At 32.5% G+C, this 15,190-nt stretch overlaps 1 protein-coding gene across 2 annotated transcripts; it reads left to right on the forward strand.

Annotated features, from left to right (window-relative positions):
• Positions 1–5,872: 5,872 nt before the first annotated feature.
• Positions 5,873–9,695, forward strand: LOC109157736 (GDSL esterase/lipase CPRD49-like). Of its 2 annotated transcripts, XM_019305579.1 has the most exons (7): positions 5,873–5,910; positions 5,999–6,111; positions 6,250–6,327; positions 7,389–7,529; positions 8,014–8,090; positions 8,219–8,359; positions 9,273–9,695. In XM_019305579.1, exons 2-7 carry the CDS (start codon positions 6,001–6,003, stop codon positions 9,487–9,489), a joined length of 765 nt encoding a protein of 254 aa, XP_019161124.1. In that variant the 5' UTR covers positions 5,873–5,910; positions 5,999–6,000; the 3' UTR covers positions 9,490–9,695. The 2 variants fall into 2 exon arrangements, with proteins under 2 accessions (XP_019161124.1, XP_019161125.1); XM_019305580.1 differs by lacking the exon at positions 5,873–5,910 and having other exon boundaries at positions 5,967–6,111; positions 8,222–8,359.
• The last annotated feature ends 5,495 nt before the right edge of the window (positions 9,696–15,190 follow it).

Below are 15,190 nucleotides of genomic sequence, written 5' to 3' on the forward strand. Positions count from 1 at the left end.
TCATGGACTGTACCTCCGGTTATGCTTCGTGACAACCTTAGTGTGATATATGTGTGCAAGAATCCGGTGTTCCATTAGCGTATGAAGCATCTGACACTCGATTATTTCTTTGTTCGGACTTGGTTTTTAATGGTTCACTGGTGGTTTGGCACATTCCTTCGACGGCTCAGCTAGCTGACTTCCTCACAAAGCTGTTGGGCCGCTCTTTGTTTCTTCTATTCCGTTTCAAGATTGGAGTCTCCGACAGGTATTCAATCTTTTGGGGGCGTGTTAAGGATATATGTGGCTATCATATTCAATCTCTGCATTTGTTCTAGTTATGCTCTTGTAGAATAGCTGTGTTAGAATAGTTGTTGTAACTTCCTGTTATCTTCTCCCATTTGTATACTATTTATAGCTGGTTGTATTAACATCAATAAATGTTCAGTTCCATAATCTCACAGCGCTTAGGTGCCAATTAATCGGTGTTTAGACGGGATTTTTGCAACATTGCTATAAACTAACAATTTACTTTGGGTATCGGCTTGTTGTTTGGAATAATTTTTTCTATTCATATTCATTTAATGCTTTCTAAGTCTTAACAACATTTGCCCAATTAAGCTTTATTCTGCCCCTAGTACTCAAAAAAGCTTTATTATGCCCTGTTTGCCTATATACTACATGAAGTATTATATTATCACTTCTACCTGTGCATATTCTGTGCAAATTTTGTGCGGCTCATTGTCGCGTGCTTTTGCTCGGGAACATAACATGAGCACATCAAAAAGCAATGCAAGCTACAAGAAATTAGAATTAAGCAATAACTTAACTGAGCTTAAGATCCTAAGGATGGATAGGGAGGAGATCGAAAGTGTGAAGAAGGGTAAGTAGACCATTGAAGACAATACCATGAAGAAGCTCATAGGAATGGAGAATGCTCTCCGTAAAGCGAGTGGTGAATCGGACCGTGTGCTAATTCAGCTGTGAAAAAGCTGGAGTCTTAGAATGCAGAAATTAGAGTAGAAGTGGAGGCATGTAAACTGAGTGCATCAGATCATAATCATCAACAACTTTTATCGAGGTTGCAAAAAGGGAGAAGAAATGTCTGAAAAAGATTTCAGCTTGGGAGAAACAGAAATCTAAACTTCAGAAATACAAGTGTTAAGACTTGGCAGAATTGGTGGTTCAGGCTGAGGCAGATCAAAAGAAAGCTGAGGTTTGTTTTCTACTATAAGATTTTATGGCAGCATTCCAGCTCATACATCTAAGTATTTTTAATCAACTAGGTGATTAGCATTAGCTAGCCGAATTCCTTATCAAGATCAACTGCTTATTTTAGGCTCAATTCAGATTTAAATCCTTTGCAACCTAACCAATTTACATTGATTTTCTTGAACAATTACTTTTGGTATGTAATGTGCGTTTGGCATGCAATGCTTGCTGCTAGTTCATCATCTTATTGCATTATTGGTGATTTTAAGTTGATTTTGTGCATATTCTGTGCAAAGGGAGAGGAATCCCAGAATTCAAAAAAACAAGAGGTTGTCAATTATCTGTTCAGTAAATTTCATGATGTAAATCTTGATGAGAGGATGCCTCGAAAAGATGAGATTATTGTGTGTGTGATCCATCAAATCAAGGGTCTTGAGAGGCAGAGAAAGGAGTGGAGGAATGTGCAAATTTTGTATAGACTAGCATCCTTCCCTGCTTCTTGTTGATATGAAGAAAGCACAAATGAAATTGAGCCTCAAAAAACTAACTCAAGAACATATGATTCCCATACAGCAGCTTAGCTTCTTCCAGAGAGCGTCAACTGCGCCAGGAATGCTAGCTTTCTGAGCATGTAATTCCAAGGAAGACTACTTACTCTCTTGTAACAAAAATACTGCGAAAACATAAAAGAAAACAAGATAATTGCAGAGCTGGGAAGAGAGTCTTGCCTGGTTATAAGGGAGAAGAAAGAGAATAGGAGATGAGGAGAAGAGCGGTGAACGTGGTGCCGTGAGCCAATTCAAGGGGAAAAATAAATAACACATCTTTACAGAGGAATTAAACCAATACTATATTGGGGCAAATTATACTGTGGACCCAGACATCAAATATGCACTGCACTTTCATTTCAACACAACCACAATATCACTTTGATATAACTACATTTTCGTTGGACAATATACATACACTCAAATATGGGAAATTGTTATTCAGTTTCATTTTGTATATACTGCAATTTCATTTCAACACAACTACAGTTTCATTTCAATTCAATTGTAGTTTCATTTGATAATACAATAAAAATAATACGTGAGACGTCAATTTAGATACATTATAGTGTCTACCATTTTGAACCATAGTCTACAAAGTTTTGTGGACCGCAGTCCACAGTATAATTGCTGCTATATTGGTCAACCAATATGAAACATGATTGGAACCATACTTTTTAGGAAGTCTTATTTTATTATAAAGTACTAAATAGTTATTTAGAAACTTATAAATAGTTATTAGAAATTACTATATTTAGAAATTACTAAATAGTTACGTAGTATTTAACTTATTACTCTTAGTCTTCGAATTAGTTTAGGTAGATTAATTATTTAGAAATTACAAAATAATTATTCTTAGTTTAGGAACCTTTGTAATCAACCCTATAATAGAGAGTGTTATTTAGAATAATAGACAAGCAGAAATTTAATCTCAAAAAAGAGTCTAAGGAAGTTTTGGTTCTCAAGTAAAACTTAATGTGTGTGTGTGTGTGTGTTTTTTTTTTTTTTTTTTTTCATTTTCAACTGTTATTCTTTGTTCAATTTTCCTTATGTTTTCATGCCTAAGACGGGAGAATATAATACAATACAAATTACTAGCAGAGTTTATTTCTACTTCCATGATTTCATTGTCATCCTTACTATTATTGTATTCTGTCACAAGAGTTGTTAGGTTTAAATTTATAAGTACAATAAGAATTGTCATCTAGGTCCAAAATGTGTGGTCTAATAGGTAAAACATGATTTGTAAATTCAATTTTTGTCATCATTGCTTCTTGATTAAGCTTGTCAAATAGAATCTTCTTAGTACGATTCAATGTGATAACACTCAAATGAATTTTGTGCAACGTAACAATAAAGTATGTGATTGGTGGGAGGTCAAGTGAGTATATTGTAATATTTCCTTCTTTTATATCTCAGACAAAGAACTAGTCGTCTCTCATGAGTTTTGGAGAGTTAAAGTTAACTCCCTTTTATCATAAATGAGGAGTATTTGCATTGCAATTAGCACAAGTTACAATAAGTTAACTTATAGACACATATAACCTAAGATGCAATTGTCACTTTTTAATTCATACCCATGTTATCTAGTAATACAACTTTGCAAAGTGGATGGGCACAGTTCAGCACATGTCAAGTCTAGTACACACAATTAATTTTTGTCTAAGTATCGTCAAGATTAAATAAGACCACAGTTTGGTTCGGTTCCAAATCGTCAATTCACAATTTCAATAAATGATAAATTGAAACCAAGACTTTCTAGGAAGATTCCAATTTGAACGGTTGATTCAAACATTTTTATTAAATCATTTTATATTTTTAAAATATTCCAAATTCAACAATTAAAATTTTTTAAAGATTTTTTTCATTCTATTTTTTAGCGGTTATAATAATAATAATAATAATAATAATAATAATAATAATAATAATAATAATAATAATAATAATAATTATTATTATTATTATTATTATTATTATTATTATTATTATTATTATTATTATTATTATTATTATTATTAATAATTTCGAGAAAGGAAGTCTCACCTGATTTCCTCGGAAAGAGAGTCGACAAGCGAGCAGTCGCCTTTTCTTTGGAAGGGCGAAGTGTCTTAGTCTTCTCACCAATATCTGTCAGTGCCATGCCGAGTCAGAAAGGCTTTGATGACTCAAGGTTCATATTAGGGAAAGGAGAGTGAGTGGAAGGGGGTGGGGGGTGGGGGGCAAGCAAAGAGGAATGACTTTCGGAAGAAGGCCTCGTCCGCTGATCTTGTGGACCCGGTACGAAAAAAATAAGAAAAGTACTAAAAGTACCAGACAGAAAATGGAAAAGAAGTGTCAAAGAAAGTACGTAGTCAGGAGAGGTACGAAGTCACTCGACTGAAACAACCCTTTATGAAAAAATTAGATTCTAAGGCAAGCATTTAATCATATCCTGGCCGAACTCGCCCAAAAAATAACAATCTTTGAGATCTATTTTACCAGAATCTCCTGATCAATCACACTGATAGCTTCAATAGTTCATTGAAATAACCTTAGACCTGTAGATCCCGCATCCAACCAAGTGGGAACGGGGGATCGCAGAGTCAAAGTTTTTCGAAAAAGAGCTTTCCCCGCTCCCTAAGTCTGATTGAAGCTCTCGAGGTCGTTGCAAACGAAGATTCAGACAAAACTGAGCTTGTCTGGAACGTCTTCAACGGGGTCTGCTTTTTCTTCTTTTTTTTTTTTTTTTTTTTTTTTTTTTTTTTTTTTTTTTGTGTTCAGAACTAGAACTTATTGATTTTGAACTAATATCGGCAATTATGGTTTGTAATTTTAATAAATCAGAACAATTCAAGAATCAGAACGGTCCTTACAATTCTAGTTTCGGTTCGATTGCTACAATGTTCGATTTGATTTGGACCAAACCGTGGTCATCCATAATCACGATTGCTTTAACCACTTTCTCCCTCAGTCTTTGTCAATGGATTAATCCCCTAAAGACCGACTTAGTGCTATATATTTCATCAATAATGTTTAATTTGATGTTAATTTTATATTTATCATATCGACACCACAAAATGTGATACAATATGTAAATATTAACATAACAGGTGTCGGGTGTACCAAACATGACTATGGTGTTATATCTCTAACTAATCAAGTTATTTCGACTAGAGAACTTTTCTTTTTTCTTTCAAATATTTTTGAAGCATTGAATTCTCATTTCTAACAATATCACTCACAAGCCCAATAGGAGGCAAGGTCCATTTTGATGGGAGCTCTAACCCCAATCTAGCCCACATGAGTATATTACAATATTACCTTCTGTATCTACAAAGAAGTTGTCGTCTCTCACAAATTCTGGGAGTGTTAAAGTTAATTCCCTTTTATCATAAACTGAGGAGTATTTAATTTGCATTGCAATCAGTATTGAAAAAATCACTACGCGCTCATGGGTACTTTAAAAAAAAAATTATAAAATTTTATATTTTTTAAGACTTGATAATTATAAACTATTGAGAAAAGGGTCAAATAGGCCCTCAAACATTTGTTAAAGAGTCAATTAGCCCCTCCAACTTTTAAAAGATGCAATTACACCCATAAACAATGCATTTTGATGCAATGAAGCCCAAATACAGGTAAATGACCTGCTATCATAGGTCATTGAAGATCCGACGTATTTTCAGACAAAAAAAGTGACCGGCCACCGTTCGACATAAAAACTCTCTATAAATTGCCTTATGACAATCGTATCTAAACATTTGAATTTTATTCAATTATTCATAACAATTATATTAAAATCTTTAATATTAAAAATTTTAATATAAAAGTTTTATTTTGTGACAATTATATCTAATTATAATATTCAGTTTTTAAAAAATAAATTCAACATAACTTGATTTAGTTTGATTGTGGCATAGATTATTTTATTAAAATAAAACAAAAAAAATAATTTATTTAAAAGATACGATGTATCAAAATGTTGACTTCAAACAATTAAGTATTAATATCATTAAAGTATTAAAGTACTTAGCATTAAAGTATCAACTTTTAAAAAAAATTGGAATATAGTGTAAGAGCAATACATTAAATTAAAGTTGGAGCATTCTTTTTGTTCTTAAATTAATGTGTGAAAAGACAAACGCGCCACCGCATGCAGTTTCCTCTCTTGGACTTATCGAAGTATCGAACGGTAAGTTTTGGTCTGCCTATTATATATAATATATATATTCAGGTAAGTTGTGTATGTATATATACTAGCTATCTAGCAAAACTTGCAGAAATGGTTGGACCGGGCCGCCCTCAGATCGTCCTCTTCGGTTCATCCATTGTGCAGCTTAGCTACAGCAATGGAGGCTGGGGTGCAATCCTCTCTGACCTCTACTCTCGAAAGGTACCGTACAATTTTCAGGTTTTGCAGCTAACTTTGAATGTGTTAATTAAGCTTGAATTGAGTTATGTTCTGCAATTTATCAGATCAGAATTCATAATGCTGTGATTCATAATCATATCGTTCTAAGTTGAATTACAGGCAGATATATTGGTTCGTGGATATGGTGGGTGGAACTCCAGGGGTGCTCTTCAAGTTCTGGAACAAGTTTTCCCCAAGGTATATATGTATATAGTATTAATTAATTTCAAAATGCGTGCAAGCTAGCTGTATCTGTTGAGTGTTGATTACTCTTCTTCGTTTCTGCACGCTTATTCTCAAAATGGATACTCTTCTTTTACTCACTATATGCAAGAGAGAAGAAAACGACTTTCTTCCAAAATTAAAAAGAGAGAATAAGCCTGCAGAAACGAAGAAGAGTAATCAATTTTGATATAATAATGCTAATATATATATATATATATATATATATATATATATATAGAGAGAGAGAGAGAGAGAGAGAGAGAGAAATTTTTCAAAATTATATTTTTGTTTAAAATAATATTTTAACTATTAATCTCAAAATAAAAATTTAATTTGATTTTCTACAAAATTAAAAATTTATAACATTTTAATAACATTTGAACTAGTACTATTAAATTTTTTTATAAGACTTGTAATATCATTTGATAACTTATAAATATTATAAAGTGTATTATAATTTATAAAATCCATGTTAGATTTTGAGCGCGACTGGGCCAATTTGGGACCTAGGCCATGCTCAGGCTTGGGTTTGGGCTGGTTTCGAGCTAGGCTCCGAACTATTTTTATAAGATTTGAACTGGACCTCTATAAGCCGGATCAGGTTTTGGCTAAGCCCGGCCTAGGCTCGGTGAAGCCCATATTCGCTTTTTCCAGGCTGGTTCAACCTTGAATCAGCCTGTGACCACCTCTAGTGTGTGTGTACGTGTGTGGATGAATTCTGTTCTAGCCTTCTTCCTAGACATGCATTTGTTGGGTTGAGGCCAGTGAATGACACATTTCAGCAATTGGTGACTAAGGAATTGTTGGGCGGAGGCCGGTGAATAGATCAAGTCCAGCATCCTACCTTTCAAAAATGTAGTTGTGGTATATAAGGATATAAAGTTACTCATTCGTTGTGAGCGTTTTTGGGTAAGGATAAATGTTTGATCCTAATAAGTGGTATTAGAACCAAGTCACAAACCTTTGTTATGAGTTAGTGTAGTGTAGGTGCTTGATCCTAACCATGCTGCTATTTTGTTTTGGCTCGGCTTTAGGATGCAGCTGTGCAACCTTCTCTAGTGATAGTTTACTTTGGTGGAAATGATTCAGTTCGTCCTCATCCCAATGGCCAAAATGCCCATGTTCCTCTTCCTGAATATGTGGAAAACATGAGGAAGATTGCTACTCATCTCAAGGTATTTATATATGTAACAATATTAATCCTGTTTGGTAAAAAATTAGCCTATAGGTCAATTTTGACTTCTTTAATCACTATTAATTGTTTGATTTAGTTAAAATATCAATATAAGTGTTTGGTTAATTAGTTTTTTACAACTCTAAAATGCTAAAATTCAAAAAGCTACTTCAAGCAACTTTTTCAAAAAAGAAATTATACCAAACAGCTATCAGCTAACAACGAATTTACCAAACATTTTTCTACAATAGCTAATGTTATCAATTAGTTATACCATCTTATTAACACAATCAGCTAATAGTCATTTACCAAACATGGCCATAATATAATGTTGCATTCGTCATCTTTTGCCTCGCATAATATAATAACAATGGCTGCTTTAATTTCAATTTGTTTGTTCACAAAACATTGCTTGAATCGAATTAGTACACAATTGAAATATAATGTTCCTTTTATAACAAATTTTTTAAATTTTGTTCTACCAGAGCCTTTCGGAGAAGACACGGGTAATATTCCTCAGTGCTCCTCCTGTCAACGAGGCACAAATTTTCGAACGCTATGGGTATATATAGTAAATAGTAATAATCTTAATTACGGCCCGTTTGGTTCATTGAAAATAAAATATTTGAGGGGAAATGGTTCTAATTAATTAGTATTACAACTTACCTGCGCCTTTGTTGTTCCTGGAACCAGCCACACTAACCGGACAAATGAGTTATGCCACAAATATTCAGAAGCTTGCATAGAAGTGTGCCATGAGTTGGATGTGAAGGTTGTAGATCTTTGGACTGCCTTACAGCAGCGAGAAGATTGGATGACTGCTTGTTTTCTGTAAGCATGCAATATATATATATATATATATATATATATATATATATATATATATATATATATATATATATATATATATATATATATATTTTTTTTTTTTTTTTTTTTTTTTTTTTTTTGTGACGAGAGAAACCCGCAGTCACTATTTGAGAGTGGGCAGATTATTGTGTGGACTAATGTTATGTGGACCATAACAAAAAGTACATTTTTAATATACTAAATGTACATTATTTTTGTACTGAATGTACATTATACAATATAATATATACTAAATACAAAAATAATGTACATCCCCTGAATACAGTGTACATTATTTTTATACTGAATGTACATTATTTTACAGTAGACAAAATATGGTCCACACAACTTGTGTGGACTATGGTCCATACAATAATGATTGCCGTGAGTGTGCATTGGGTAAATTCTGCATGTGATCTTAGTTAGCAAAGTACCACAAAGAGGTAAACCAGTCAAGGTTACGTTGTTCATAGCTGATCGACTTAAACTGAGAAGGCTAAGATTTGAACTCGGAGATCTTGTGGGTACAGGTTTGTATCCTTAGCCATCTTGGTTGGGTTACCGAGTCGTTATTGCATGGAACATGGTCCACACAGCTGTGTGGACTACAAATAAAAAGTACATTATTTGTGTACGTAAAATACATTATTTGAAAGTATATTACACTGCTGGAAATTATGGAATTTCTGACCATTTGAAAGTGACATTAAATCAATTCGAAAGCAAAAAGTGGTTGAAAATAGCAACAAAGGTTTTTTCGGATACCAAAAGTGGTCGGAACAAGGCTTTCGACTTGATTTAAGAGCACTTTCAGGTGATCGGAAATTTCAAAATTTCCAGTAATGTTATTTCAGTACATGTATGTTGATGGTGGCCTGGTTGGATTTATGTGTAGGGACGGAATCCATTTATCAAGTGAGGGGAGCAAGATTGTGGCTAAGGAAATCTTGAAGGTGTTGAAGGAGGCTGAGTGGAAACCGAGTCTGCATTGGAGGTCAATGGTTAGTGAATTTCGGGAGTGTTTACCATTCACCCCTGCTGCTAATTCCAATGGGAACAGCCACCCTGTTGATGAGCCGCCTGTGTTACCCTGGCAAACCCAGTGGGAGTAGAATATATAGTAGAACTCGCCAGCCGGCCGGGACTCTCCCCCTATTTACATTATCTATCGCAACCTGTTTCACTTAGTCTTCAAAACTTCTTTAGTTTAATGCTCCGTAGCATGCATTACCATTCTCATATTCTGTGTTGTGGACCTGCGTTCACTGTTGTAAAACATTTACAACATTTCATTAATAATAATCAAACATTGTTAACATTGTTCATGATGATGTCCCCTCGATTTTCTTTGAGGGAGATGATCCACTTTGATTAAATTTGGCTTGATGAAATTGATAAAAAAAAAATGAAAATGCAAATGATGGAAAAAGGAAAAAGGAATAGAAAAAGGAAATGAAAAAAGGGAAAAAAAAAAAGGAAAAAAGAAAAAAGTGAAAAGAAAAAGGAGTGAGAATGAGAGTTGGTATTGCTGGTTGCTTGTTTTGGAGGCAATGAAGGTTTGACTTTATGTCAAGTTTAGCATCAACAATACAGGCGTCAGCAGTACAAGAAACACCCTAGTTCGGACTGAATAGTGATTAGGCAAGATTTATCAAATCTGTTGACTTAGTCAGGCTTGTTACTGGACAACAATAGCTGAACCCATACTGGGTTCAGAGTGGAGTTGGAAATACAAGGGGTAGTTGTCTTTCTTTCATGTCTTTTCTACTTGTCTGCATAGTAATTCATTCATTTATTCTTTTATTTTCTGTTGATTAGTTTGTTTATTGATTTATTTGAGGTGTGCATGTTTTTTCTTCTTTATATGCATTTTTTCACTTTGTTTTGGTCATTTAAGGTATGTTTGGTCTAGGAGCTTTCTTGGTCTGACCCTTGTGGGTTTTCTTTAAATAGGTCATACCTGAATGTCGGTGCTTATGGTAAGAAGTTGCACCATAATCCGAGCTGAACGATTACCGGGTAAGAATTCATCAAATTCGTTGGTTTGACCAAGCTTGCTGCTGACCAATAGTAGCTATTCCCGTTGGGGTACAGGTTGTTGTTTTTGGTTGTTCCTGTTGTGCTGATGTTTTTGATGATGATGTCTGCATAACATGTTTTTTGGGCCTGCGTGCCATGTTCTTACTTTCGACCTGCATGTCTTTTTTTCTTTAGATTTTGTGATTGGTGGCTGTGAGCCAAATTTTGATGGGCCCGTGTCTCATACTTGCTTTATTTTCTTTATGGCAGCCTGTGTGCCTCGTGTGATATATGATTTGTTGGTTGTCTTAGTAGGATTGATATGTCAATGTTCTATCGTTATGCTGCCAGATTTTCAAGTGGTGACTGAAAGACTGGAGGTGTATTCAATAATCATGACTTTCATCAACTTAGGGGGATTTTCAATGGCTTCCGCTAAATGAAGATCACTTAAGCACCGAATAGGCCCAGTATTTGCAGCCAGGAGCGTTATGTTGTGCAACCGTGTGCACCATGCATGGTGCACATGGTTGCAAAAACGACATCGTTTTGACGTCCGATTTAAAAAAAAAAAAAAGAAATTCAAAATTGCATAACTATACATCCATAACTTCATAACTATACATCCAGAATTGCATAACTACACATCCATAACTTCATAACTATAAATCCAGAATTGCATAACTACACATCCATAACTTCATAACTATAAATCCAGAATTGCATAACTACACATCCATAACTTCATAACTATACATTCAGAATTGCATAACTACACATCCATAACTTCATAACTATAAATCCAGAATTGCATAACTACACATCCATAACTTCATAACTATAAATCCAGAATTGCATAATTACACATCCATAACTTCATAACTATAAATCCAGAATTGCATAATTACACATCCATAATTTCATAACTATAAATCCAGAATGTGAAATTATAAACTTATGAACATATGTTTACGTAACTAACGGCAATCGAAAATGTTCTTTTTTTTTTTTTTTTAATTTAAGTAAAACACCGCCGTTTTTACATCTGTGTGCACCATGCATGGTGCACAACATAATTTACCAATATTCACTTGTTGGGCCAAACATGACTTTGAACCTATTAGCCCATTTTAATTATTTGCTGGGTTCAAATTAGTAAGCCCAATCAACATGATTTGAGCCCCCAACCTTCAAATACATTTAATTTTGAGCCCACCAACCTTTAATTATATTTACTTGAATTGGTCAATTAGGTCAATTTAATTGGATAGTTTAAGAGAAAATATCAATTCTGTCACTGACTATTGGAGTTGTGTTAATTGCAATATTTGACTATTAAAAATGTTAATTTAATACTTTGACTATGCAATTTCTATCAATTTTAGTCACACCGGTCAAATTACTGGCGAAAAATGGCCGAAAAAATTTTAATGGTAAAATAATGAGGATATTTTGGTCTTTTCTTCTTCTTTGTTCTTCTTCTCCATTGGGGCTCTTCTACGCCACCGGAAAATTTTCCCCTCTTCTCGGATTCAGACGAACTTGTTGGCGCTCAAGAATGCTTGTTCATTTATGCGCCTCCATTGCAGGTTTCCATGGCTTTCATTACCGTCTTCTCCCATCTTTCTTATCCAGTTTCCATCGCAAATTCACTCTAAATTCTACCGTCTCCGTCGCCTCTACCGTCTAGCCCAAGCATAAGATATGAGACGAATTTGTTTGTTTCTCTAATTCTTTTATAGTCTAATGGAGAAATGCGGATTAGAGTTCAATCCCTGCAAGTTTTGCTTTAAATTTAAGAAGAAGAAGAAAAAAAAACATTCTTAAAATTCGGTAGTTCAACACATACAAATTATCAATCATTAGAAATCTGTAAAATCTTGCCAGTGACTTCTTTCTTGTAATGGAACTATGGCCTTTGTCCTTTGTTCTTTGTCCTTTAATTTTGACCTTTGTCCTCTATTTTAAGCTTCAAACTATTGATTAATTTGTAGGTAATTCCTTAAAATTTTGCCACATGAGGTTGATAGTTTATCTTGCTAGATGTGCTTGTTTTATGTTGTAGTTATAAATTAAACTAATACTGTGGTTGAAGCCATTGTTGCCAATTTTCTTGGTCTAAGTGCTCTGGATGCAAATAAAGTTACAAACCCATCAATGGCCATCATGGGTTCTGCGCCTGGAAGAAACCCAACGGAGAAGAAGAATAGTGAAGAAGTAAAAGACTAAAATACTCTTATTATTTTACCATTAAAAAATTTTCGGCCACAATTAATCGGTAATTTGACCGACGTGATCAAAATTGATAAAAATTGCATAGTCAAGATACTAAATTAACATTTTCTTATAATCAAGTGTTGCAATTAACACAACTCCAATAGTCATTGGACTAAAATTAAAATTTTCTCAATAGTTTATTTAACCTAAATGAATCAACAATTGACACAATTACATCAAAACGAGGCCAAAACATATGAGTCGACCAATTCTTAGCCATTAAATTTTCACTTTCTATTGTGTCCTTTTGTAAATTATTTATATTACTTTATTTATAACTACCACAAACGGATGCTAATTTTGATAGGGTTGTTAGTGCATCAAAAATTTGTAAAATTTTTCTAATGTCGAGTTGGTATGTCAAAAAAAAAAAAAAAAATTTGTTTTTGATGATTTTTGGTAGTACGTGTTTAATGTATGTGAAGATTTTATTGGAGTATTGGAACATGGTTTTGGTTGTGAAAGAGTGTGATACACTGCCCTTTCTAATCAGATTTGTTCTTGTAGAAATTTCAAATAGCAGTATATATACGCATGCATAGAGAAGGCATGGGATCATGCAATACAACTTTTCTCTTATGATCTGAACTACTAAGTCTGAAACTAATTTAATGCATGCAATATTAAGAGTGTACAATGTGCCTGAAATTTGTAGTTTAAGTGAAAAATCTCCTAGTAGATCGTTTCATGACTGAGGATCCATGAAATTGGGTCGAGTTTTTTTTTTTTTTTTTTTTTTTAAGTATTACAATTTTTCTAATAAATAGTTTTTTTAATTCTAATATTATATTTTGATTTAAAAGTACTATATTTTTCATAAAAAAAAATCATAATTTTCCTCATAAGTATTTTTTTTTTTAAGTATTACAATTTTTCTAATAAATAGTTTTTTTTAATTCTAATATTATATTTTGATTTAAAAGTACTATATTTTTCATAAAAAAAAAATCATAATTTTCCTCATAAGTATTTTTTTTTTTTTAAGTATTACAATTTTTCTAATAAATAGTTTTTTTAATTCTAATATTATATTTTGATTTAAAAGTACTATATTTTTCATAAAAAAAAAATCATAATTTTCCTCATAAGTATTGCACTTTCTCTCATAAGTAACAATCAATAAATTTATCTATGATTAGTATTACATTTTTTTCTCATAAGTAATGTTCAACCCCTAAATATTACATCCCCTTAAAATTAAATAACAAACAATTTATTCTTGACTGGTATATTACAGTTTTTAGTATAAGTATTGCATTTATATCTTGATTCGGTCCGTCTCACGGATAATCTCACAGGAGACCTACCTTAATTTAAGACCGAAATTATGATTCAATTTGTGTTAAAATATTATCTTTGAGTATTTAACACCCATAATTTTATTTTTATTTTTTTTCTTAAAAGAAAACTTAAATGAGTACTATAGAAATTTTTATATTAGAAAAAATAAATTTCTCAAAAGAAAAGAATTTAGTAAATCACATGAAAAATTTAACACTTATGTAACGCACTCTTTTATTAAAACTGATTTGCTTTCCACAAAAGTTCTAGGAGTGTTAAAGTATAATTTTCCAAGATATAATGAATTTTTATATTATGATTTTATTTATACATTCAAATAAATTGGAAATTGAACAAAAGTTCTTTCAATCATTTCAAAGCTTCATTTTCTCAACTTTGCATATATACATACTTTCAAAATCAATTTCACAATCACATTCTTTCATTAGTTGTTTTAAGTGTATAATATTATAATATATCAAATTTACTCTCTCAAAATAATTCAAATTTATTTTAATTCGACCTAAATTAAAAGTAAAACTAAGCTCAAAATAAAACGTCAAAATAACAAAAATATTCTTTAGCTTTTAATCAGTGGTGCTCGTAATAGGTCCACACATGGGAATTGGCGGTGGAAATAAGGAGTATTTGCATACAAAGGCAACTTGAATTGCATGCCAGTTCATTGGTATATTAGAGAACGGCAACCGTCGGAAGAAGGCAAAATGAATCACTATCAGTGTATCACATGCATGATGCATCTATGATTAATTTGTTGTTTTCCTATAATAATATTAATATATGTTAATGGCCAGACAACCCAATGTAACCTACCGCGTAACTACCTTCCATAATTTCTACATTATGGTCGTATGCGATTTAAATATTAAAATCAGAATCATAATTAAAATTAAATATTTAGTAAAATTGTAATGATTTTTTTAAGTAGAAAAGAAATCAAAATTATATATATATATATATATATATATATATATATATATATATATATATATATATATATATATATATATATATATATATATATATATATATATATATATATATATATAGGGTTGCATTCAAATACAAATCTCCTTAAAATACAAACTCACCTTAAAATACAAACTTGAACTCGTGCACACATTAACATACTTACATGCACACAGGGCGTACTGCCAACAATTTCTGGGATTAGCATGTACACACAATAACATACTTACATGCACATAGCGCGTA

The sequence above is a fragment of the Ipomoea nil genome, unplaced genomic scaffold (assembly GCF_001879475.1).
Source record: "Ipomoea nil cultivar Tokyo-kokei standard unplaced genomic scaffold, Asagao_1.1 scaffold2792, whole genome shotgun sequence".
Lineage (NCBI taxonomy): Eukaryota > Viridiplantae > Streptophyta > Magnoliopsida > Solanales > Convolvulaceae > Ipomoea > Ipomoea nil.

What these genes read in the sequence shown, in the direction of transcription:
- LOC109157736 (XM_019305579.1), top strand. Translation starts at nt 6,001, where the DNA reads ATGGTTGGACCGGGCCGCCCTCAGATCGTCCTCTTCGGTTCATCCATT. An exon ending in CAAATTTTCGAACGCTATGG is followed by an intron (nt 8,091 to 8,218) that starts GTATATATAGTA and finishes TGTTCCTGGAAC; the next exon opens with CAGCCACACTAACCGGACAA. An exon ending in TGGATGACTGCTTGTTTTCT is followed by an intron (nt 8,360 to 9,272) that starts GTAAGCATGCAA and finishes ATTTATGTGTAG; the next exon opens with GGACGGAATCCATTTATCAA.